This window comes from Lethenteron reissneri, chromosome 15, assembly GCF_015708825.2.
Source record: "Lethenteron reissneri isolate LAM-NWPU_2019-01 chromosome 15, ASM1570882v1, whole genome shotgun sequence".
NCBI lineage: Eukaryota > Metazoa > Chordata > Hyperoartia > Petromyzontiformes > Petromyzontidae > Lethenteron > Lethenteron reissneri.
The window spans coordinates 6,453,733-6,480,559 of record NC_083793.1 but is presented as its reverse complement, the minus strand read 5'-3'; the positions used below and the strand labels follow the sequence as shown (position 1 = coordinate 6,480,559).

Sequence of the window (26,827 nt, the reverse complement as noted above, 5' to 3'; positions counted from 1 at the left end):
CGCGTGGATTTTTCTCCTCGTCCTCCGGTTTTTCCCTCCACATTGAGAATCGACGTGGGTTCAGAGTATTGTGCTGCTGCTATAAATTCCCACGTGATGAAAAGCCACTTCCGTTGAGCTGCTGTCATTTGTGGCCAGGTCGCTTCGGAAAAAAGAGCTACACAGCTCAAATGGGCCTTAGCCGGTCAAAGAAAAAAAAACTGTGAATCGTATTTTAATAGTGGTGGTCGCTGGCACGCACCGCACGCGACCGCAGGTGGAGTTCGAGGGGCTCAAGCACGAGATCCGTCGCCTGGAGGAGGAGACGGAGTTCCTCAACAGCCAGCTGGAGGAGTCCCTGCGGCTCAAGGCGATCTCCGAGCGGCAGCTGGAGGAGGCGCTCGAGACGCTCAAGTCGGAGCGCGAGCAGAAGAACGCGCTGAGACGCGAACTCGGAAACTACGGCTCCGTGGCCGGAGGCGGCGGCGCTGTGGAGGTCATCCAGGGCCTCTTCTCCAATGGTCACCACCACCACCAGCAACAGCAGCAGCAGCAACCTTTAGGGTGAGCAACTGGTCACTTGGGCAGACTTTTGTACGTTCTACTCCTTCGCAGTGGCGTAGCTAGGATATTTTGCGCCCGGGGACGAACTATAAAATTGGCGCCCCCCCCCCCCCACCCGTTTAATCACATACCAAAATGTAATTACATGACATGTAGGCTGTGTGTGGCGGGATATATAAACTTTTAGGTCGAGGTGTAGATTTGTGCAGTAGTTTCAGGCTGCCGCCCCCGCCGCAATAAGTTATAATGTAGCGTTGTAAGCCTCATTTTGTGGCGCCCCTTTACCTTGGCGCCCGGGGACACATGTACCCCCTGCCCCCCCCCTAGCTACGCCTCTGCTCCTTCGTAGGTGTTCTTACAGCTCTCCAATGTGTTTCTGTTGTTTTCCAATTTGTTGTTCAGTATGATGCCTGCCCACCGTTTGCTCCGTGGGGTGGAAGCTTCTTCGGTTTTGGAGCTTCGGTTCCTTGAGGCAGAAACGTCGGACATCATTGTCGAACGTCGACACGTGGCAGCAATCCGGAAACACGTCGGAGAGTTGTTCACGTATCCTGCACGTATGGGAGATTCTCACGGCAGGATTATTATTGGTGTTAATATTGTTTACCCACGAAAGCCTCACTGAGTCTCAAGATTCGTGTGCAAGGGGGTCCTGCCAAGTTATCACAGCAGGGGACGATGATTGCTATATTTAAAATTCAATCGAATAATATTTCGAGTAATTTTTCAAATTTGGCAATCTGGATCCTGACGCTGGCACCGACTGGTCTACGCTCGCGAGTGACATCGCGTGATCTTTAACGTCCGCTATTAATAATCGGGGTGACCTGCTTAATTTGAACCGAGAGCCTCTACAACAATCGACGAGGTTGGGACTGACCGTCTGGTGTGGATGGTGAAGTGTTTGGCTCTCGATGTGAATATTTGTAGGTCTAAGGATCTCTATGTCAGTATTTGAGTCTCTTCAAAATTGTCTAACAATAACAACGATTTATAGCACCTTTGTCGATCCACCGCTGGACCTTGAAGTTTCTTAAATCCTCGCGCCTCTGTCCACCCAGCAGTCCAAACGGTGACACTGCAGTGAGTCGATCAGCTGACGGCGTGTGTTGGGGAAAAGTCTTCGGTACCCCCCATCTCTTCTAAGACATCTGGCCGTGTGGAAGAGCAGGCCAAAGACCCCGTTTAGATGAGCTAACGCTCCTTCTCGTGGAGGCTCTTCCACTAGCGATGGCGTGCGCGTGCGGCGGCAAGGGCCGTGCCGTCTGCGGGGCGGTAACTCGTATGGCCAACCGAAATGGCAACCGACAGTCGCCTCCCAGGCGAAGGCAACAAACCGGACGTCGCTGTTAATTTCATCGGCTCGTTTTCCTGCCTCGTTTCTCCTCCTCCTCCTCCTCCGTCGTTGCCGCCGTCGTCCCAACGCCAGGATATCGGCTCTGGAGCTGAGCTCGGCGCTGGTTGGTGACCCGTCGCCGGCGGAGGAGGACGCGCCGAACGGCGAGGGCCCCTCCCTCAACGGCCACGACGGCCGCAGCAACGGCCATGCCGAGGGCACCGACGCCCCGGGCGATCAGCGCTCCTCGCCGGCGCCCAGCCTCGTGTCGGATCTGCTGAGCGAGCTGAGCTTCAGCGAGATGAAGAAACTGCAGCAGCAGCTGTCACAGGTGGGCGACTCCGCCGCCACGGCAAGTCAAAGCGAGATCAGTTGGTTAGAATCCACGAGGCTTTCGGATGCCCCGAGATTACACCGGCTCTGGGGACAAATATAGAATTATTTTGTTAATAAGTAGCTGGAAAGCACAGAAGTCACAGAGCTGAGCTGGTACCACACAGAGATCCTGGGTTTAGAATCAATGCATCGGATAAATTTAGTTTTTCAATTAATTTGGCTTACTCCAGCTCGGCAAATTAAAGTGTTTTTTTTCTTCCCTCCCATGGGACGAACGCTCTTTGCAGGGCATGCCCTGAGATCCAGGTCCCCATTGAAGCCGCATTTCCATCCAGTTCCGTAACATCGTCTTACGAGGCCCATCCTCTGGCAGCAGGGTGGTGCGCCGCTAGCAGCGAGTGGGGGGTCATGGGCTGGGAGCGGTGGGGGGAGCATAACATAAAAGACCTCGCCCGCGTATCGTTCGGCGGGGTGACGTTCTACCCGCGCGTCTCGTCCGCAGATGGAGAAGGAGAAGGCCTCGCTGCTGCTCAACCTGCAGGAGTCGGAGAAGCAGCTGGAGCAGACGAGGGGCGTCCTCTCGGAGCAGCACGAGCGCGTGAGCAAGCTCGCGGAGCACGTGCAGTCGCTGAGCGGAAGCGGCGCCGCCGCCGACGGCGCCGACGGCGGCGGCCAGCAGCAGCAGCAGCGGCGGCGGCAGACGGACGCGGCCGACGCGGCGTCGCACGAGTTCGGCGCCCTGGTCGCCGACCTGGCCCGGCTGCAGGAGGACCTGAAGAGCTCGCGAGCGCTCGGCGAGGAGTACCGGGAGCTCTTCGACAAAGAGCGGACGAGGCACGAGCGCGAGCTGGTTGCCGTCGGAGAGAAGCTGCGCTCCCTCGAGCGGGAGAACCGGAGCCAGCGCGAGCGCAAGCTGGGCCTCGAGAAGGAGGTGCAGGGCCTAGCGGCGGCCGCGGCCGAGAGCCAGGGCAGCCTGAGCGTGGCGCAGGAAGAGCTGGTGACGTTCACCGAGGAACTGGCCGGCCTCTACCACCACGTGTGCCTGTGCAACAACGAGACGCCCAGCCGCGTCATGCTCGACTTCTACAAGGACCCGAGGAGCCGGCGCTCGCCGACGCCGGCGGCCAAGGACGCGGAACAGCCGGTCGGCGGTGGCGGCGGCGGCGCTCCGCTCCGGCGCGGCGAAAAGGGCGCCGCCGTGGCGACGGACCGCCCCGCGGCGGCGCCGTCGCCGACCGCCGAGCTGCGCCGGGAGCCGATGAGCGTGCACAGCCTGGTGTCGGTGATCCGCGACCAGGTGCACCACCTGCAGCGCGCCGTCGAGCGCTCCGCGGCGCTGTCGCGGCAGCGGGCGCGGGCGGCGCACGACGCCGCGCCGCCATCCGGCGACCGCGAGGCGCTCATGGAGGAGATCCTGAAGCTCAAGTCGCTGCTGAGCACCAAGCGCGAGCAGATCGCCACGCTGCGCACCGTGCTCAAGGCCAACAAGCAGGTGTGCGCTCGCCGCTCGCCCACCCGCGATTGTCTGCACCGGTGCTCGGGCCTCTCCTGAGGTCGAATCGATCCCAGAGAGCGCCTGGCGCAACGTGCAAAACATCGCCACCGTGCGCCGTGTCAGCCTTCGTGAGGTGCTCCGAGCCGTTCCCGCTCCCCGCTTCTGACCCACCTGCTCCCGTGACCTCTGCCCCGAATGACCCTGGTGTCGTGACCCCCCACTCCCCACTCCCCGCTCGCCCCTCCCCACCACCACAGACGGCCGAGGTGGCGCTGGCGAACCTGAAGAGCAAGTACGAGAACGAGAAGTCGATGGTGGCAGAGACGATGATGAAGCTGCGCAATGAGCTGAAGGCGCTGAAGGAGGACGCGGCGACGTTCTCCTCGCTGAGATCCATGTTCGCCACGCGGTCCGTCCCACCCCGCGCCCCGTGGCCAGTAATCCCTTAGATTGGTTCGTTTTAGTTGAAGAAAGAAAACTCGCGGAGATCCATGGTACGAAAGGATCACTTTAACAAACCAGCAAACTGATGCCGCCCTAACGCAGCCGCTTCCTTGCGGAGGGTCCCTGGTAAACCGGCGCTCTCGCCGTCGCGATGGCTTCGGTCTGTCGCTTCGCGGGAGGTCTCAGCTTTCGCCACGTTTGTGCTGGCCCCGCCCCCCTCCCCGGATCTCGCGCTCACCCTTTTGTTCCTCCGCCCCTTGGTCTCTCGCCCCGTGCGTCCGCAGGCAGAACGCTCCGCGCCACGCCTTCGGTGTGTGTCCGCTAGGGCGCGTACCCCCCACCACCTCGGCCGCGCTTCTCTCGTCTCGTCATTGATTGCTTCTACCTCCATCGTCTCTCGAATCTTCTTATTTATAATTTTCCTTGCTATTGCTTTTCCTAAGGCTCACCCTTAATATTGTCATATTCTCATTTCCGCTGCGGGTAACATCCGTCTTTGCAGCGCCCTTGCATTCAGACCCGTACATCACGGCTGGTCTAAACCACGCTTGTAAATCGTGCTATTCAATCTCACAGGCGTCCGCTTACAACGAAGATTTTCTGTCTCTTACCCACACGCTCCACTGTGAGATTGGCATTCGTCACGTGCCAGTGAAACCCGTGTTAGTAGCCAAATGCAATTAAAAATAACATTTAAATGTGGGCTTGTTGTGCAGTCATTGGTCAGCCAAACTGGGAACCCGGTTTAATCGCAGGCGGCTTCTTGGGTTTGAACTTGGGTTTTTCAATCCCAATGAAAACAACTGGTAAAAAAACCGCTTCCAATTTGCTGCACATATAGATAAACATCACATGTATTCTACCTTATTAACCGAGAAGCGTGGTGTAATAATTAGCACAATGGTATTACTATCCAGCCTGGAAGAGTAGACCAAATACCCCCTAGAGATTCCTCTCATTGGAAATCCTTCCGCCGGCAGTGGCATGAGTAAACCAGCAGCAATCACACGATTGCACCGTTGCTTTTTAACTGAGAAATTACGGCAAAATGAACCACGAGGTTTGCACATTCGCTCGTTGCAATCAGTGCGTTCGTTGTCAAACTTTTAATGGAAACTGTTAACAGATTCCTGAACACTGCGACTGGTAACCTATTATAAAAACGGTTACTGGGTTGTCATTTGACAAACCTAGTTTGAACCCAGGATATAAGCGGTTCTGGTTCAGCACTCTGACCCCTGAGCCACCGGGCCACCTCGAGAAAATGGGAAATTAAGTCTTTTAAAAAATCCATCTTCCTCTGATGGCTTTGTGTGCATAAGTTGGTAACTGGGCCAAGACCGTTAGCTCGCTACGCTTGAGGAGCAAGTTAAGCCCGTCGGGTTTCAAGGCCAATATGATTCACAATACGGTAAAATAGTAAAAGGGTAAAAAAAAACAATTCCTTATTTTTTTCACACGGTAAATTACGTCGTCCGACAACCCTCCTCTAGTCGACGGATCGATTCATCGGCACGTCCCGATGTCCCGCTGCCGCTCAACGGTTCACCGCGGGCTCGCTGCGCGGCTCCACGCTCGCGGTGCCGGATCGCGGTCGACAATCGCCGGGCGCAGAATTTCAAGATTTTGGACATTGGACCAATTGATATAAATTATCAAGAAGGCGTAACTTTTTTGTCACTCTGCCAACGGCCCGTCCTGTAAAGGCTTCCCCTTGGCTTGGTTAGGAAGTCGGGATTATGGTCTGGGATGTGTAGTAGTAGGCCTCGTAGTCGGGTTTTAATTTGCTTGGTAGTGCCTGTATATGGTATTTGGTCCTGATATACAATTAATAAATAGCGTTATGGGATCGCTATAAAACTAAACTTTAAACGTTTTTTTATTTTACCAAATAAGGCCCAATGACCTCTGCTGCTCTTTTTCAGAAGCGACCTGGCCACAAATGATAGCTCAACCAAGTGGCTTGTCCCGTGAAAATTTATAGCAGCCAAATACTCTAAATGCATGTTTCTCAAAGTGGAGAGAAAAACCGGACCTGGAGAAAAATCCATGCAACCACGAGGAGAGAGACACACAAACTTCAAATATACAGACATCAGGGTTGGGATTGAACCCACGACCTCTATGCACATGAATGACGCTATATAAAATGAAAATATATTATTATAATTAAGAAGCGATCGATTTAAAAAAAAAAATGTTGACGAGCGGCCCGGCGTTTCCCCCCGCAGGTGCGACGAGTACGTGTCGCAGCTCGACGAGATGCAGCGCCAGCTGAACGCGGCCGAGGACGAGAAGAAGACGCTGAACTCGCTGCTGCGCATGGCGATCCAGCAGAAGCTGGCGCTCACGCAGCGCCTCGAGGACCTGGAGATGACGGACGTGGACGGCTCGCGGCGCACCCGGGCCCGACCCCGCGTTGCTGCCGGGTCGACCGCCGCAGTCGCCGCGTCGCACTCCAAAGTAAGTCCGTCGCCGACGCCGACGACGGCGGCGGCGGCGACGCTGCTGCGGCCGCCCCCGGGAGTCGCGCCGCTGCCCGGCGCCGGCCGGCTGGGATCGTCCGTCCGACATCCGGCGCCCGTGGCGTCGAGCTACGGCAGCCAGTGAAGGCGGCGTCGCGAGTCGCGACGCGGGATGCGGCCGAGGTCGGCGGGTGCTGGTGGGGTGGGGGGGTAGCGGGCACGCGCTACGGTGCGTCATCGGTCCGCGGGTCGAAAGTCGATTCTCACGCGCTGCGACGCGTGCGTTGAGTCGTGCGCGTGAGAATCGTGATATCTTTCTGATTTGTGCGAGTAATAATGATATGCAAATTGCATGCTAATGTGGCCATTGAAGAGAACAAAACTGTACGAACGAGACAAAAGAAAATAAGAAACGGGACGAACGAAATGGTAAAAATGATAAAACAAAAATAATTAATTCTTGAATAGAATTGTGACCCCTCCCCCACCACACCCCCCTGTTGGTTGACATTGCGGGGTGGAGAGATGAATCGTTACATGCCTGGTTAGTGGTGGGTAGTGACGCTGTAACTGAAGGTTGAGCTCTGTTATTATGTTAACCGTCGAAGATGCCCGCGCCCTATTGGCCTGTACGAAATAAGAGCCGACGCCGTCACCTGAGTCGCCGAAATGGAGCGAGTGTACAAAGCGACTGGTACTGTGAGCGCGGCGGAAATGCCAACTTACTGAGGCTTTCGTTGGTTTTCTCAAATCGATTTAAATTGGTCGCCACAGCACAAAAGCTGCCCCAAACTTGCAATCGTGCAGTTGCGAGCACAAGTAAGCGGTTCTAAATGATAATCGATAACATTTATGCGACCATTAATGTTATCGTCGCTAATGCAACTGACGCGTTGCTGGTCGCGTTAAGAACCACATTAATGATAACTGTGGTATCAACAGTCGTTCGCAATCGTAAATTAACACGTACGATACCGTTGCTTCGTTCATAACTTAATCAGCCACACTGACAGCCGCGGCGAGTGCTCACAGTACCAGGTGCAAATGCTTTGAGTGCAGCTCTTAGCTTCTAACGGAATGGCTTCTCATCGACTCGTCTCTTGAGTGTTAGACGTTGCGCCGAGCAGCTTTTCCCCCGCGCATGCACGTTGGCATCCGTACCAGGTGGCCTCGTAGTAGTAATTAAAGAAAAGCAGAAGCAGTTGCTCGCTTTTGGAATGAACCTTGGCAGAAGGCCACCACCCGCATGCTGTGCATTGCTGCTTGTATCGCGATGCCCTGTTCTGCATCGGAGCTACGCGCAATGGGCGGGGGCATCTTGTCTCATCGGGTAAGGACCGAGACGGGCGCTGAAGCCGCAGGGCGGGCGGGCGGGTCGGCGGACGAGCGCGGTTCGAGCGCGGTGCAAGCGAAGGAAGCACTTAAGACAAGCCGCGTGCATTTGCATGCAACGAACTCCCTGGGTGGTTTCGCGCACGTCCGCAGCAATTTGAGGCGTAAACGGACGCTCCCTAGAAGGCTCTCCATTTCAAAAGGGAACGTTCAGTGCTTCGAGATCATGGTGGTACATCAAATGGTCGTTTAGATTAAACTGCCGGGTTTTTTTTCCCCCCCCATTTCAAAGAGGGCCTGGATAAACTTGGCCCCCGGAGCGGGCAATCGAGGCCCCGCTGAGGTTAACCAAGGAGCCGAGTCTCCGCACGTGGGTTTGCCGCATGCATTCGTTCGCCACGCGTTTCCCGCGCGGGGTTGGCGTGATTGCGTGCGTGCGTGCGTGCCCCCGCCGTGCCACTCGCACTCGGGGTTGGCATGTCGCGCAAGGACGGGGGATGGCATTCGTGTAACCGCTGCATCATCAGTGCTTCACTGGCTGTGCATGACTGCATGCTGGGAGGCCGTGACTCGAATTTGTTTGGGCCATCTGAGAGGGGAGGCGGTTTCTGCGTAGGGTTTCGTACTCCCGCTGTGTCCACCTCTGCGTTTTCGGGTGGTGCTGCGCATTTTTTCCGGCGCGATGTCCGACGTTTCGTGCCGCGTGCATGCCAGGGAGCTTCTTCAGGAAGCTGTTTCAGGAAGCTCCCAGGCACGGGGAGTGAAATGTCAGACGTCGTGCCGAAACATCACGCGGTACAGCCCGAACACACATCGGAGAACGTGACAAAGGCTAAAGTGGTGCATGTGAAATACATCGAGGCCACGTATGACGCCATTGGGACGTGGGTATATTTACAGTGTTCATTGGAAATGATGTCCCGTAGCGCAGACCAGCTCATGCGGCTTCTTAATTGGGGTGTTTAAATATGCAATAGTGTTCATTGTCATATTACATCGGATAATGACACAAACAAAACGTGTCAAAAATAAGTGCTTAAAATGAGGAAGAAAAAAAATTGCAAAAAATTTTACTCATTTGACCTCTCACATCAAATTATTTTTATACGGGCAAAGAAAATCAAGCAATCGCATTCATCGACGTTTGTGACGAAACCTCGAGAATCATTTTGCGATCTGTCAGTGTTGAGATTTTTAACAACTTGAGATACTTTCTATATTTTTACATCGAATTTTTTTATCGCGAATATGTGCCGTTGACATTTTATACCAGATTTCCTTTTCCTGAAGGTCAGCCCCTTTTCCCCAGACCACAACGAGTGTGGCTGGGCGTTGCTCGCAAAGCCGGCCTCCAATTACCCAGAACGCAACGCTCTCCTTTCTGGAGAGAGAAACACCAGCGAAAGGCGTCGGGTGCAAGTCCTGAAATTCATTCATTACTTTGGGACAAATGCACTTCGGGACTTGCACTCGCTCACCGGCGCTGTCTTATCCTCATCGCTGAGCGTGCGTGACGGCCGTCTGACCTCGTAAGGCTTCGGTCACGACTGCCGATCGTCGTTTGGAAATCTTCAGCCTCTTCTGCCTCTCCCTCCCTCGCGCTGTGCTGCGTTGCACGCCCCGCGGCTTTCAGCGCCAGCTTGTTAATCTCTTGCCGCGGCGCTCCGAACCTGACGCGCTGTCTTGTCTGTCCAATGTCTCTCCTTGACGGCAGTTTCTTGCCGTGCGCCACCACTCCATGCTGACTCTCTCCTCCAGCCACTCCTCCCACGGACGCGCTCTTGGCGTCGCTCGCGAGAGGTAACTCCGCTAACCTCCCCGACGCCCGTCGCTTCTCCTTCCGGCTTACCCCCCCGCCCTCTCCCCGCTAAGTCCCCGAGCTATCGGCTTCCACGTGCGGCTCGGCCGCCGGTCGCGATAACGATGCCGCTGTGCGATCCATGGTTCCCGCGCGGTCGCATCGGCGCGAACGAAACCGAGCTTGCGGCCTTGAGCCGCGGACGAGCGTCGGTGTGCGGCGACCGGAAAGTGGAGCACGCCGATGGCGTCGACTTAATCCCTGCAGGGTGGGCAGCAGGGTCCGGCGCACCAGGGTTCGTGTCCGGCTCGTTGGGTCCTTGCGCCGAAGCGCAGCAACGAGCACGATCGCAGCGATTGGTGGCAGTGACACCAGGCAGCGCTCGTTCACTATCTCGCAGCGGTGGAGGTGAGCCGATGGCTCAGAGAGCAGAGCGATAATCCCACACAGCTTAGAGCCCGGGTTCGAATCCGGGCAGCTTTCCCTGATTAAACTGAGCTCTCCAGGGTAGTGAGTTGATTGTTTCGGGCCGGTCAACAATGACAGAATTTGGCTAAATTCCAGCTGAGAGTAAAAAAAAGATCGCGTTAAGTGTCGTGCGACATCTCTTGGCAGAGTGAGTGGATTAAATGCGTCTCTTACGCTATACAGGATTTACAAAAAAGGCCACTTGAAGGGTTTATTTGGGGAGAAGTCCTGTGAAAGATCTCTTCCGCAGATCACTCTCCGAGACACGGGGGCACGTTGCAAAAAAACGATCCAGCGCCTTATTCATCTCGCGCTACGACGCCAATAGCGCACTTCTCATAAATGATTTCAAACGACCAAAAAACGTCGAGATGGGTGTGGGGGGGGGACTCGAGTCAGCCAACGAAGTGCACACAGGCGTGACGCAGCGAGCTGCCGGCATTTGGCCTTTCTTGCTGCGAGTCTCCTGGGCGACTTCACAATCGTGCAGCCGTCAGCAGCAGGCGGCACCACTCGCAAAGGCACGCGGCGTCAGGGCGGCATGGGGTGTAAGATAAGCCACGGCGCACGCGCGATAAAAAAAAGGCTAAATAAAAGGTCACGTTTCCATTGAACCATGGCACAGTAGGAATTGCAAAGCGGCTTTAAGATGAACACTGGATCATTTTTTTGTATGCGCACAGCTCCCTCTTGAGGCTGTGCACAACCAGACCCTGGGCTTGAGGATCACCAGTGGTTCCAAATTCTCAGTGACTTCTTGTTCTCGGGAATAGCATCTGTTACCACTTGAGTCCGCGAAAAGCCAGAGCTGAAGTTACTCCAAGGCTCCGTTGCTGCCGATGGGACGCGGCGCGCAGTTACGTTGGCTGCCGAGACGGCAAACGGAGCCACAGGCCTGTGATCCGCAACAACCCCAAGTGTTCCAGCGTCGGTTCCGTTTTGGGCAAATTTATTCGAACAAAATGCTACAGTCCGACAGGCCACGTTGTTCATTGCGTCTGAGTGATGCGAGGAACATTTATTGAAGGACGCTTTTAAAATGTTCCGGAGGCCTTCGTGCAGCTGAGCTTTGCGCCGCACGTTTACAGAGAAAGCCATGGCAACACATCGCATGGCACCTTGGCAGCGTTTTTAATTCCTCCACAAGAACATCTTCTACCGTAACTATATTGCCTCCTGTCTTGCCTGAACTATTTCATTCACTTCCGTATATCCCTCAAAATTGCCATCATTAAAACAGGGGCCGTAACCTGCATGAGATTCTCTTTTTCTCTATTCATGAAATGGCAGTTTCACATTTCTTATCGGCCTCATAGCCACTTCGAGTGCCGCCGTATGCTCGCCCGTAAAGTGTGCGACAAATATAACGGTCTCAAATCGTCGCCGGAGAACCTGCGCAGTTTTCAAATCTCTGACCCATTTACTTGGGCCCCTTCCGAGCCGTCCCCGTTGCCTCACCCCTAAACCCCCCACCGGATGTGGAAAAACGTTGCTGGCGCTGCATGTGTCCACGCGTGTTTCACGTGGGATCAGAAACGTGCGGCCGTTATCGCGTGCACGTGTGTGTTGTTCAGTGTTTAGCCCCGATCCTCGTGCCAAAAAGTAGTCTTGGTTTGCAAGCTGCCCGACGCACGGTGAATCGTCTCCGGAGGATAATGGTCTATCGTCCGGAGGCCGAAAAACGTTGTATTCCCGGGCGTTGGGTGAATTCCTCCCGAGGAAACCAGGTGTTGTGACGTGCGAGTAGTCGACGTTGAATAGCGCGGTCGAGCTGCCTTCGCGAGGCAGACCCGATTCTTCCGTGTTGTTTTTATTTTCTTGTTTAGTTCATTTTCGGTGGCTAATATTGTGACGGCTATATAATCCGCTGCTTGGCTTAGAGAAAAGAAGAAAAAAAAGGAAGAAAATTTGTTAAATGGTGCTTTACGAGATGTACCGTCGTCGGTGAATTGAATTGTCGTCGGTAAATAAATAACCCTCTTGGTTGTGAGTGTCGAGGTCAATTCGCGTAACAGATGAGACACCAAACAAAAGGCAAGTCAGTATTCCGCCGTGCTTTCTCTTCCCCGTTATGGGAAGTTTTGGACAAGTGACGTCAATAATGTTGATTTTTAAAAAAAACTAAAAAAAGTGCCTCCTCGATGCCTTCAGTGGAAATAAAAAAACACAGTCGGTCACCGACCATGAAACCACGTAAACGTCCCAATTACGTCTTTTGTGGTCTGTGCCGCGTCCGACGTGTTTTTTTTATTCTAATTCCTAGTCAAATTCCAGCTGTGTCTACCGGAGAATATTCGCTGTTTTAAGCGTAATGTGGCCTGGGGTTAAACGATTGTTGGACTTCTTCAACAAGGGACCTTGACACAGCATTCGATACCAAGAGGGTTGATCGTGCATGTAGTACATGCTAAGGCACTCCCTAATGGTGCGATATACGTATGAACCTTGTGCTGAAATGTTCTGTGCCTGCTGACAGTAATAAACTAACGGGGCATGGCTTGGTAGCAGCTTGGCATACGCACACCTTGAGGGCAGCGCGAGTTGCCCGCGGCAGATTCATCATCATTCAGGACTAACGCTGACTTGCAATGCATGGCTGTTGATTTCGCTTTGAACAAAAACAAAACTAAATAAGCACATTGTTAATCGTGGCTAGCAGCCCATTCAGGAACTCCAGTCGCTGGCATGAGCAATTCCCCCCGAAATACGCTCGTCTAATTAACAAGCACTAACCGTAACAAACGGCGAACGAGAACTAACCGCATTAAAAAAAAAAAGCAGCGCTGACCCGCACGCCACCCTGGCTCTTCAGCTGTTGCGCGCATGACGTTTTTTTTTTTGCCCGACCGTAAGTGCCGGTGGGGAGGAAGCCCTGACGCTCACGTCTGACGGCCGTAACTGTTCTCCCTCGTCTCGACAGCGCTAGCTCGTCCCGCCAAGCCAAGACGCACTCGGGTCACGTGCCGCCGGAGCCGTCGCCGCTCGGCGCAACAAACTCGGGCCTAGCCAGGCCGCCGCCGCCGTCGCTCTCCGGGACTCACTCGGAGCCTCGCACCAGGCCCTAGGCCTTGCGCATAAACCTAGGGCTTGGGCCTACGATTGTGCAACCGCAGGCGGCGTGCGCGCGCCCTCACAATCGCACCGGCTGGGATCCGCCCGCCGACAACTATTTAAAGTTGAACCTTATGGCGGGACCCCGGGGTTCCCATAAGCCCCCGGCTCTCGCATAAACTGCGTTACGACGTCATTTTATGCCTGTTGAAAGCGAACGATACGGCAGTCTATTCCTCTCGACGAGCTCTACACGATGCGCTAATCAAAGTTTCACAGTTTTGTTTCTTCTGCGCATTCGTCCTCGCTGCTGCGCTTGGACGACACGACAACGGAATGGTCCGTGCCAGGCGGGTCACGGCGTTCATGTGCGCGGTGGGACGGAGTCACCAATTTTTTTAAATTAATTACGATTTTGACTTCCGTTTATTCGGGAACCCGGGGTTCCGCCATAAGGTTCAAATGTATACAGCGTCCAAATGTGACTGCACCGAGTCTTCCGTCCGTTTAAAAAGGCAACAGCCCTCGCTCTGCCTCCACTTCAGCAAACGTTGAAATTTTCCCGCGACGAGAAGGCGTCATAGAGATATTGTGCTGCGTTTACATGATTAGCAGCTTTAGAAGTGGTATTGATAAATTCAGGTTATTTTCTCTTTACATTTAGAAATACGAAAAAAAGAATTACTTGGTCTACTCAGTCAAAAGTAGACATTAACAGTTACAATGAGCACATCGATGATCCAGGATACTTAACATAACGCTTGTATTTGTTACTTCAGTTTTTAACACTCGTTAAATTAAATATCAGTTAGGGGGCAGTTAATACAGAGATTCATGTATGTATTATGCGCAATAACAATTTATTAAGTACATTATCACTGTCGTTTTTGGCCAGTTAGAAGCCAAATATTTTTGGTCACAAAATAATCTTGGTTTTAGATATTCAGGACCATCAATGCCTATTGCTAATGCAGGAGGCACTTCAGCATACGAATTGAACACTAGATAAAAGTCTCACAAAGTCTAATAAGCGGATGTTATTTCATCAACAGGATCATAACGCTATCGACCAAAGACTACGGCAATGGAGGCAACTTTGAGTCGAGAAACAAAACCCAGGTTTCCAAATTCAATTTCAATCGGGGCTCACGCAAGGCCTCAGGCTTTTCATGAACTTGCAGATAGTTCTATTTGATTTCCATTTTCGGTCAAACGCCGGTTTGGTTGGAACCTCTGAACAGACAGAGAGAGAGCGGTGAAAACAGCCATGCACTCTCAGCCAGCAATTTACGCACTGAAATTTATTTTCGCTTTCCGTCCGAAGCAAACGTGCCCCTCAGGTGTCCGGCTTACGTCCTGCTTGCCACCTTGAGCTGCGTCTATTTCCGCGAGAAACATTTCGATTATTTTATTTATCCCTCCGCTGTTGGCGTTTTACCCGATGTTGTGTTATTGTTTGTTTGTTTGTTCCCCCCCCCCCCACCCGCCTTTGCGTGCCGCTTTATCTTACGTTTAAAAACAACAACCGGCATTGTTTTCTCCCTCTTTACAGGTACCTTGGCATTGAATTAGGGTAGTCGTTCATCTTGGCCGTAGCGACCCTTGCGTGTGTGTGCGGGGTGCGTGTTGTAGCGAGGTGTGTTTCACAGGCGATACCCCCGTGACGTGGACACCGATTTGGTTCGTCGCCCACTTTGTTTTTCAAATTAAACAAAACCTCTCGTTTTGTACGATCGTGATCCAGGATTGCACACCCGACGGCAAAAGTATTACCCCGCGTGTTGTTTTCTACGTTGCGTTTGAACAGTCATTTAATGCAGACTTTCACGTATTTTAAAGTGTTACGAAACAAAAAAATATGCAAAGTTGCGCAGTTTCAGCATTCTTTGTATTGCGGTGATTTTTTTAAAGATACGAACAAAAAAAAGAATACGGATAGCGTGCGTTTTCAATTGCACAAAGAGAAAAACTAACTTTTTCTATCGTGGGCAATGCATACCCTTCTGTTAAATTGGTTCCAAATTGGAATGTTTGAAGTGCCACTGCCCATCGCAGTGATCGTCAGATTTTACCTGCATGCAGAGTAACGAGAGAAATAATTCTGACAACGTTTGAAACTTCGTTTTTCTTTGACACCAGTTGTGCCTTGTTTATATATTTCAATCACTTTAGCGGTCTTGCCACTTTCTATTTCAAAACAATTTGCACCTGCTCGCAGATGCGTGTACTCATTTTTGTTGTTGGTATTTTAAATATTTATTTTATTGTTTTATAATTACGGTTTTCTTTACCGACTTTTTAATGTCCTTAACGAAAGTAGACTACAGCTTACTGTAAAAAAAATATAAACATTGTTTTCCTAAAAATCTCTTGCAAAACAGAGGCCTGTGTTTTAGTTGACATACAGCTCGCAATTTGGTAAAGGCCAAACAGAAATTTGCAAAAACAGGTATGCTGTTTGAAGCATAGTCCTTGGATATTAATAGCTGTTACAACATTTTTTTAAAGTGTATAAATACGCGTAATTATGATGGCAAACTTGAACCCATCGTATCGCGCTTTAAGAAAGCTTCAAGCGCAGCAATGTTCCGTTTGACCTCCGTCGTGTTCGTTTGTGCTTGTGTTGCTGAAATGGAAAAGTCGTTGAGTGTTTCACTCTCCCGTCGCTGCTCGAGTACGTCTTGGGCAGCGGCCGTCCGTTTTTTTATTTTCCAATCAAAAGAAACTATCATCTTCACGCCATGCAAAGCAAAACTTTATTTAAACGTTACAAAAGAATAAAGCGTAAAGAAGAAAAAAAAATATCATATATTAAAAAGAATATGATTAACCAAACCATTTTTGCGATATTTATTGTTATAAAAAAAAATTAAGAAATACTACTACTTTTGTTTACAATTTTAAAAACGAAAACCTAAAAAAAAAAAAATCCGATTTGGAAAAGTTGTTGGGAGTTTTATCACGGGATGGGGCTTCCATGAAAATCGTTGCCTCGTTGCTGGCACATCTCGGGACGATGAGCCCTTTGCAGTGCACGCGCGCAACAGAACCACCGTCACCCTCATAGGCTGTGCAATGCTATCACCAATGCTAGACAACGTGTGTGCGATTTGTTATGGCACGTAGATGCACATTGCTCGTAGGCGGCAATGTCTTGAGCCCAGGGAAATGCACGGAAGGACCAAAAGTACAATTACAATGCAATGGATGTGGAAATGATTTATATGTCTCTCTCTATTTTCATATATTTACGAAGAAACGTTGACAAACCGTAAATAATTCAACTTTATACAAACTAAAAGAGAGGAGTAATTAAAAAAAAACTCACAATGATCATCATTAATGCCGCTTTATAACAGACTGGTTTATTTGGCAATGGCACTTTCTTTAAAGCCGAGAGAGAGAGAGAATACAAAGAGATGTATTGATTTATAGTTGATTGACTTGTAGACTTATAGTTGGAGATCACATTTTACACCGTGGGGGGGCCCTGCTGTGAAAACTGGGAAATGTTTTAAGAAAGTTCTTGTTGACATGTTGAGCAGTTTTCTACCAGTAGACACTTGAGTATCAAATGCACCATCGGGGCATCAAAACCGAATTGTATATTTCAAGCAAAAATTGTCAAATTTCATCGTAACCACTGGGCATCGTGGAAATAACCAGTTGGCTGTGCAGTACCACCGATAGGTATTGTGAACTGGCTAATGTGGGGGCGAACTTACACCGAGCTAACAGATCCATTGGCATTTGACGGAACCGAAAAAAAACAACCTAATTTCACCACAAAATGTCAAAAGCTTTCCCAGTTTACCAGATGCCCACTGCCACCAGCGGGTTGCTTTTGCCCCCTCCGCTGTCGAAGTAAATAATTCCTGCGTAAGTTATCGCCTCTGAAGCCTTCCGTGGATTTCGCTGGCTTTTTTTTGCCAACGTGTGTGCTGTAACGACATAAGATAGAGGAATATTGTGTAGCAAATTGTCTTGCATTGAAGTGTCCGTATATACACAGCATGCACGGTGTGTGGCGCGGTCGTGCCCTCCAACGGATGCGACGTACCCGTCATTGAATTGGTACAAACCGGTCCTGTTCTGGCATTGATTGGCTATTGAAAATAAACATTTAAACTTCACCCCCTGCTTCTGGCCGTTGTGTTCGCCGAGCGAATCGTCACACCCTCGCCTAACCGCGTGTCTGTGTTTTTTTTTCCCCCGGGAAAGTGGCAATGTGAAGGCCACTTCTAAATTCAGGAGGAAACCAAACTTTGGTGCTTCTCACGAGAAGACATATTTATCATCCTCGTCAGCCAGGATCTGTCCACTGCTGAATGAAGCCCCCCCCCCCCCCCCCGAGATGTCGCCATTTCTCATGTCCACGTGATCGATGCAACGATCCATATAGCACCTGCACACGAGCTGATTTCAATGCTCCATCTCCATGGTGGTCTTCCTCTTGGGTGTTTCCCTACTTTGGCTTCCACTCCGTCATTAGTCTCAACCATCGGCTGTCATTCCTTCTCGTGACATGCTCAAGAATAGCCCTGTGAATTTTTTTTAAACAGTCGATTGAAATCTTCTTGGTTCTTTCGGTAAAGTCACGTAGATGGGAAATAATAAAATAATAAAAAGAAAACATTATAAAATACAATTCTCACGACGTTTCGGCTACAACGCAAGTAGCCGTCCTCAGGTGAAGAACAGGTCTGTCGGAAAGACAGCGTCTGAATGAGCACCACCATGCTTGGCAGCGTATATTTAAGCTGGGTTGGAGGGGGCAGGGCACCTTGACAAAGGAATTTACATATCAAGAGGAATTTAGCATATTTATGGGAAATGATTGAAACTTGTCTATTCTGCATGTTTTTTGATCCATGTGTTCCTCATTCTCTCTCAAAGTGGATTTCCAAGCACGTAACCTGTACGTGCTACTTTGCAGATTGTTCTACTTTTGTTCAAATTTCCTTGTCAGTTTCGTTGTGTCTAATTCATGTCATTGCATGCAATCTACATTGATTTAATAACTTCTTAAAGCACGGATCAAAGACGAATCGTCATTATGTACAGCCCTTTGTCAATCCACTGCTGGATGATGGTCTCCCCACGCCATGTCGGCCATCAGGTTTTATTGGAACATACTTCACCACGCTGCTCGGTGCAAGTTGGTGTGACGGGGTGATGCTCAGGATCGCTTCAAATATCACTCGCCACTCATGATAGTCCTGGCTGGGAATCAAACTCATTGGGTGCATCGCACGCAGTACACTAACCAAATTCATGGGGAGGAATGAATCATTGCACCCTGACTGAAAACAGATGTTGGGTTGTTGTTTTTTACACTAAAACCTCTTCGGCTCCCTTCAGAGGCAGATTGAGATGGGGGGGGGCACAGTCAGAAAATGTCAAGGTGTTTAAAAGTGAGCTCCAGAATCAAAAATAAAAATCGCTCAGTGTATTGTCTCTGGTAAGTATTAAATATATTTATTTAATAAGTATTAAATATAACATACATTTTTGGGGTCTCAAGGAGCAAAGGGGGGGAGCTGATGATTGCCTCCGCCATGCCTTCATCCGCCGCTGTCTCCTATTTGCTATGGAACAATTTTTTTACCACAGTTCGAAAGCAATTGCAGCTGCGCACGTGTGCGCACGCGATACGCGCGAGGTGGCTTCCTAAAAAAAAACCGATGCAGTGCCATGAACAAATCCAGATCTGGGCCCCCACTGCTCTGACCTTTCGGCCACCGAGCTATCGGTGGTGGAAGTCTTCAGCGGGCACGTGACCGGCTCGAGATGCGTCGGATTCCACCGCACGCGGCACAGCGATAGCTCCAGACACTGACCGAAATAGCCATGCTAGGAGCACCTGTAGTAGAGTTACCCACTCGATATTCACAAACAGGGAGAGCTAATCGTTGACAAGGGTTTCCCGCTCAAACTAACGGTCAGGGTCTCACAAGTTGTGAGAGCTGACCGTAAACAAGGTTTTCCCGCGCGACCTAACGGTCAGGGTCAGATAGGGTAAATTGGGATCGAAAAGCAGATTGGGAACGACCAATCACAGGGTTCCACAAGGTGGCCGGGGATTGGACAACCCGGCCACGAACGAGTATAAAGCCAGAACGCTCAGAGCTCTCGGGGAGTTCGACGACACGAAGACCCAAGACGGCGGAAGAAGCATAGGACCCTGGACCAAGCCCTCCAGCCCTTATAAGGGCTAGGGTTCAGAGTAACCAGTGGTCAGGGAGACATCTCCCTAGGTCCAGTCAGAGGACACTGAAGGAGCGGGGTATGAGTAGCCTGTAGGCTTGTACGTTCGGAGTGTAACGGGTGAGGGGACCGTATACCCCTCAGTGCATAGGGACTGTATTCACAAATAAAGTGTGTGCTACTAAAAGACGTTGAAGAGTCTGTCTGTACAATACTACACACCCATGGCCGAGTCCTGTTCAGGATTATCCCGTCGCTTCGATGGATGAGTGTTCAGCTATTTGTTGGCTTGAACTTTGGCCTCTACTTTTGTTTTGCTTCTAAAGTGGGAGATGAGTCCTATCCTGGACTCACAAATGTGGCAGCGCATCTGGCGAGTGTAGTAGCCGTTGAGGGTCTGGAAGGTTTAAAGCACCAGCCTTGCGGCGACACGCGATTTACTCCTGCAGAGAGCTCGCGCGCGCCACTCAACATTGGGCACAGCGTCGCGTGGGGAGCACCCGGCTCAGTAGAGGCATCTCAATGAGTGGCTTTGGCTTCTGCAAAGAACTGCAACACCACTTACTTCGTATTGTGGCTTTAGTCGATCTAGAAACTTGCCAGAGGGGTGGGGGGGGGGGCAATCCTGAAATCTCAATCTTTTAAAATGCAGCCCTACATTAATAGTAATGAAACGTATAGAATGCATTTTCTCTTATAAATATCGATAAAATCCCAGTTTCGTGATGCAGTATCTCAAGCATCGATCCTGAAGTCGTCCACGTCGCTCACCAACCTGGACATCAACTCCCACCACCGATCATCGCACGACGGGAACGCCGGAATACACGAACGCACGAAGACCATGCTTCAAGCCACGCTGGGATCCCATGGTGGCCATTGTGCCCGAAGGGCCCTGCCCGACTGTCGGCAAGAGAGAGTGGGCTCACGTCGTGTCGCCTAATTGCTGCTATCATCAATTAACGCGCTTCCAGTTCGATTACACTGGTCAAAAAAAAAAAAACATTTTTTTCTGGCCTGGACTTTTGCAGCTGTTTTAGACTAATTTCAGGGTGCCGATTCCAAATCTGATCTCAGATTTGCTCGATCACATCATTTTTATGCTATTGGCATACCCCATTTTCATTGATTTTACCCGAAATTAACTCTGTCACTTATGATTGCAAATTGTTGCGAGTCAGTGACTGCTTTAGTGTTAAAATATGGTGCTGTATTTTTAGGATAGTGTGTTTATAATATAATTTAATGTAGATATCCACATTTATTTAATCTTTTTCTTCTGCAGTTTTTATTGAAAGTGCAATATTTGATATCTCAAAAACCTGATGTGATAGACAAAAACTGATGCCAGATTTGGAATCAGCACCCCAAAATTACCTTAGAAAACCGTTGGAATACCTTATGCCAGAAAAAGTGTGTTGCCCAGTGAATTATCGGAATAAGTGTCGATTTTAATGAGGGGTGCAGCGGCGGTCGTAGAGGTTAGCGATCAGCACTCTTTAAACTGGCGATCCCGCAGGTGTTCATCAAGCAGCAAAGATAGAGAGGGATGTGAATTAAAATAATTTTTATCGGATGAAGGTTGTTTTGAAAATCGACACGACGGATAAACAACGTCGTATACGGTCTTCCCCCAGAAAAAAATCAATACACCGTATTCCGCTCGCGAACGGGATGGTAATATAAATGTACATTCACGTCCAAACAAATGCCCTTTGGACGCAGTGAATTAACTTTGGATAGAAATATGCTACCCGTGACAGATTCTATTTGATCACAGTTATAATCGGGACGCTGCCGCTGTGAAATCAATGCTTACAACGCGATATTCAGCGTCAGTCGTGGGTTGATGCAAGAGAATGCAATTCTGTTAGTGGAAAATGTGTAAGTGGTACGTTGAATACAAATAATGTATACGTTTTGATTCAAGGATGTTTATAATGAATATCATATTATTGGAAACACAGTATGGAAACAGGCTTTGGGTGTTGCTGTTGTTGTATGTGTGTGTGTTACTGTGACGCTACTGGGCAGTTGGGGGCAGTCGCCCTCCAACAACAACGGAGGGCGAAGGAGCGACGCTCACAACAACGAGCGGAGCGCCGGGTGGCTAAAGCGCAGCAAGTTGGCACAGTAGGGGGCACAGGTGGTGCATCAGCCAGTCATCTCGGTCATCTCAGTCAGTCGACCCGTGGCATCTAGGTCTGCCCCGTGACCTCCTGCCAGCGGGCGTTCGACACTTCACGTGGCCTCAAGGTGCACTTGGCCTGGCACAAGCGTCGTGTTGACGTCACCGCCACTTTGTGGCGAATGGCGGTTGTTGTTGTGTGTGTTTAATCATGGTTCCTTAGCACAGGCCCCAAAGGCCCGCATTGCCAAGCAGCCAGGATCAAAATAGCACCGTTGAAGGTGTAACGGATACGCGTTAATTGCATTTCTTTCATTGAACAGCGTTTGTAAGAACTGAGCAGGGGCGGTTTGTTCATTAGGGCGATTGGGCGACGCACCACCAATGTCATTGAACCACAGAGTCACGCTAGCCGTCACTGCAGCCTCTGGATATAGTCCAATCAGCGTCATGTCACGTTCTGTGGAGTACCGCCTCTTTTTGGGCGATTTCACTCCGGCTGAGAATCGCCCCGAGTGGCCCCATAGACTTACATTCAAAGATGTTTTTTTTCGAACGGCGGGCGCTCCAATGCATTCTCTATGGCTTCCGGGAGGGCTCGCCCTAACGTGCTTACGTCATCATACGTGCTTATGTCATCATACGTAAGCACGTTTCATCCAACAATATAATTTGTGGCCACCTAGTGGAATCTTTAATAAAATATACTTGAGTGGTTTGTTTTAATAGTGAGTATAGAAACAAACAAGATGTATTGTAAGAGTCACTTTATTTTTCATTAATATTAAAGAAGTGAAGTTGCCTTTACATGCTTAAGCTGTTAATTTATCCATTGCATGGGTGGACCTTATCCTTATCAATCATCCAGACATTTGCCCCCCCTGAGAGATTTTGCAGGAGCCGCCACTGGAACTGAGAAAGACGAGACGAAAAGGAGGGAATTCCAAAGTCGCGCAGTGCAACGGGTACCGTCAGCTGACGTGCAATGAGAATTAAAATAGAAAGTGAGATGTGGAGAATTCAAATAGAAAGTGAGATAATCCCTGGTTCTTTCGGTAAAGTCACGTAGATATAAAAAAACAATAAAAGAACACGACGCTTCGTCCGATGACGCACGAACACGCACGCTCACGGTACAAACTAAATCTGCCCTGCCCTGACATGAAAGTGGACGTTATGAATTCGTTTTTGGGCTGCCAAAACCTAAAACGTAATACTAGATATTAATTTTAAATAACTTCTGTCGAGCGACTTTTTCCTGTTGTGGCAATTGTCTTTGAAAGGTTATTGCCACCGGCTCAGGTTTCAATTGCCCGGGCGAGACACGGGCTGGCTGGCTCTCACACACACAACACACAGTGGCTATTGTTATGCCAGCCTCCGCTGAGCATGACCTGAAGCATGGCGAGAGCGAAACGTTACGCAAAAAAATTGCCAGGCATGGGAGTTGAAACAATAAGGCAAGATTCTAAACTATCATTTTTATTTTATTTTACTAGATAAGGCCCACTGAGCTGTTTTTCAGAAGTGGCCTTAGCACAAATGATAGTTCAATGAAGTTGGCTTATCATGTGGAAATGTATAGGCAGCCAAATACTCTAAACGCTCGTTTCTAAATTGGGAAGGGAAACATCGGAGGACCCGACGAAAGGTCCACGCGACCACGGGGAGAGAGAGAGACGTGCAAACTCCAAATATACAGCAGGCGTCGACACGGTCGGGATCAAACCCATGACCTTCTGTATACCAGGAGAGGTAGTTAACATCTCGCGACCGCAGCATCCCTTAAATTCTACCCCCCCCCCCCGCCAGCCTCTGGCCACCCAGTGGTATATAAGTATAACCCGTAAAAACAAAGTTTTTCACTCTAAATCCTTTATATGCGTGGCGGCTAGAGTCCTCTCGTCCTCTGGCTTGAGATGGCTGCCACCTATGGGTCAGATGATTGTCTGCAGTATTAAAAATTGGTAATTAAATAGTTAATTTGTTTTCCCTAAACAGTGTAAAATTTTGGAAAACATTTTTCACGAATATTAATTGTCTCGCACAACGAGTCTGTGTGCAAAATATCAGCTCGATTGGATCACGGGAAGTGGGTTAAAAAACGACCGAAAGGTTTGCACGGTCGTAAGCAAGCAAGCAAGCACGCAAGCAAGCGAACTTAATATAAAAGATTTAAAAATGGGTTCACCACGCTCAGTGGGTTGCAGTACTCGCACTCATTCCAAGACGATCTGGCAAGTGTGTACTGTAAGACGAGGTGAAACGTATCCTCTGGAGCTCCGTCTAGTGGAAGCCTTTCCACCAGCAGTGCTACGAGTAAGATAATTCAGGGCTGCCCCCTTACCTTTACAAGGCATTCGAGAATGTTACATTTTCTGAATTTTTTTATTTAATTGCCAGTCTTGCTAAAATTGTTATACAGTTCAGGGCCAATTGTATTGGCAATCCGTGTGGTAGCAATTTATTTGGTGGTGTTGGAAGTTTTTTTCTGAAAGAATGAAGTGTCCTCAGGTGGCCAAAACGGACAGACGAGAAACGTACAATTTCTTGGACATAGCGATACGTAGCTGGTTGCCTTGTTCAACAAAGTCGAGTCCTTTAAATGCACGGGACGTATGCATGTTGCACTTCTTTCGCACCCTACGTAGCCAACCGTGCTAATCGAAGGTGCGGTACAACAAGCCACCAAGAGAAGCAAAGCAGTCAACAAAGTATCTGTTTTTTTAAGCGTTTAGTTTCATAGGTAACTACAGCTGCCTTCTCATTTGCAGGAAATAACAACAACAACAACAACGATGATACGTGGGCACGCGAGGGAGGCCGTGTGATTAAATGCCACTCTCTCACACGCCGGGTGCGTGGCTTGAACCATGCGAGCGTCGTACAGTGCGACCGGGATGACTGAGCGTGTGCGTGGGATGAGGCATTTGGCATCTTGGCATCTTGGCAGGGAATCAAACTGCCCCCGCTCGGAGGTCCGCACCGCCGACAAAGTTTCTACCAAAGCGTTGCCTGCACACCCTGCCCCAGGGTGGATGTGACGCTCAGATGAACGCTCGTGAATTGACCGATTGCACCTTCAAGTTTAGAGCGCGGGGTGGAATTTGGTTTCCGAGTCACCGCCTTGGCTGCTGCTGCTGCCTTGCAGCTTGTTTCGTGGTAAGCACAGACAAGTATTCTTGGTTCTTTCGGTAAAGTCACGTAGAAGAGAAATAATAAAATAATATTAATATAAAACAATAAAAATTCTCACGACGTTTCACAGAAAGAAAATTTTCTTGCTGTGGATTTCACACCTGATGATGATTGCTTGTGTTGCAGTCGAAACCTCGTGAGAATTTTTATTGTTTAATATTAATATTATTTTATTATTTTCCTTCTACGTGACTTTACCGAAAGAACCAAGAATATGAATCCCTGCAGTCACGAAAGCTTTAAATCTAAATTTAAAAAGCACAGACAAGACAGAGTTTTCCTTTCTGAGACCCGAAGTCTCATTGAGGCAACCCTCTCATCCACTGGGACAAACTCCAACTGAACAGCACCCAGCCAGGAGCTTGTGAGTATCCTCACACCCAACCGGGGCCTCTCACCGGGGGTTACTCCGGAATAGGAGACCACTCCCGTTCGAGAAATTTGGTTCCAATGCCAATACTGAGTGTGGAGGTGAGACTGACTGCAATAATCGGTACCTTTACACCTCCTCCACTGGCTTCTCCCCCCCACCCACCCACCCCAGTGAGTGACATTCCACGTCCTCATAGCTCGTGTCCATCGCCAAGGTCCAGTCTGTCTGAGACCTTGCCTCTCCCTGCCACACTGGCACCGCACCCGGCCCTCACCCTTCATCCTGGGCCCACAGGATGGTGCCACGGAGACATTTCGGGCTGGGCCCGACCGGGTTACGTGGGTCACCTGGCCACCAGGCACTTACCGGCAAATAACCACCCCAGGCCTGGCTCCAGGGGAGTGTCCCGGTATCTCTTGTCTGGGCGAGGTTCTCTAAAGATGTTTGTTTATTTGTTTAACTATTCATGAGTGGGATTTTTTTTGGCCCGTTATTTGTTAGGAAACCTTCCCCCAGACCTGTTCGCCAAGGGAGACCCTACTGAGTACAATACTCCAGGCGACATAGCTCTAAGGGTCATTGTCACACACAAACCACACCACCACGATGCGGTTACGATCCTTCGGTGGGGGTGTGCCTGTGTGTGTCTATGTATATCCCCCATAAACATGAAACGTCAGTCCATCGGTTCCAACCGCATTGCCAACGTTGCATGTTTACTGCGTAGTTTTAGCAGCCTAGCTCAAGCCTCAAACTGTTGTCTAATTATAAAATAAAATGTAATAATGGATGATATCTTTCTGCGCACTCTGAATATTTATATAGCAGCACGAGCACCTGTCACGGCCCGCTTCTCCACACCGCTCGTATTTTTAATTCGGCAGGCGGGAACAGCAGCGGCCAGCACGCTTGAAGAATTGTAAACAATTTCAGATATCGGTCCATGAGTCTCGGGGGAACAAGGACCTTAATAGGTGCTCGCAACAACAACAACAAAAACATACTTGCCCCAACGGTCTGCATTGCTTCTGCAGGGGATTTTGTGTACGTTCACGCAACGGTGCAGTGTTATTTTAAGCACGGCCAAACAACCTCATCACTCACCCCCCCCCCCTTGGCCAAGCATGGCATGGGGGGAGGGGGGGGTGGGGGCCCCTCATCCAGCAGTGGAATGGCAAGGTACTTTGTCGAGAGCCAAAGATAAAGTTGAAAGCACGAGGTCATGGTTGCATGTCCACAGCAGTCCTTTGGGACAGTGCCGGATTAATCTAGTGCGGGGCTTGTAGCATACGTTTAAAGGGGCCCTAAATAAAAAAAACACGTAAATATTAATGGCCAAATTTTTTACTTGCGAAGTTAAGTAATTGTATTTTTTTTATTTGCTATACAGCCAGATAATACGACAAATCGCTAACCATAAACACCCAGTCGTTCATAAAAGTTGAAGGCAGTATAGTACTATAGTAATCGAGCAAGTGCAGAATCACTGCACCGGAATTGATAGCTTGAAAGCATTTGGCGCGGGGCCCTTGAAAGTGCGGGGCCCGTAGCTACACGTGTAGCTACTTTTGCTACGAGGATAATTATGGGGGCTCGTCTCATATTTGTCCAAGGACTTTTTTGGACGGAATGTCTTTGACCGTCTGGTTTGGC

The 26,827-nt window shown here is 50.0% G+C and overlaps 1 protein-coding gene across 2 annotated transcripts in view; it reads left to right on the top strand.

The window, feature by feature from the left end:
• LOC133342637 (protein bicaudal D homolog 2-like) overlaps positions 1–17,401 on the top strand; it is an 89,428-nt gene extending 72,027 nt beyond the window's left edge. The window contains exons 4-10 of one of the 2 annotated variants that reach the window (XM_061551916.1): positions 257–543; positions 1,973–2,210; positions 2,718–3,707; positions 3,968–4,119; positions 6,386–6,617; positions 9,666–9,751; positions 13,138–17,401. In XM_061551916.1, coding sequence (XP_061407900.1) covers positions 257–543; positions 1,973–2,210; positions 2,718–3,707; positions 3,968–4,119; positions 6,386–6,617; positions 9,666–9,751; positions 13,138–13,282 — 2,130 coding nt within the window. In that variant the 3' untranslated portion in view covers positions 13,283–17,401. The remainder of the gene's footprint in view (positions 1–256; positions 544–1,972; positions 2,211–2,717; positions 3,708–3,967; positions 4,120–6,385; positions 6,618–9,665; positions 9,752–13,137) is intronic. The other variant, XM_061551917.1, reaches the window with a different exon arrangement.
• The last annotated feature ends 9,426 nt before the right edge of the window (positions 17,402–26,827 follow it).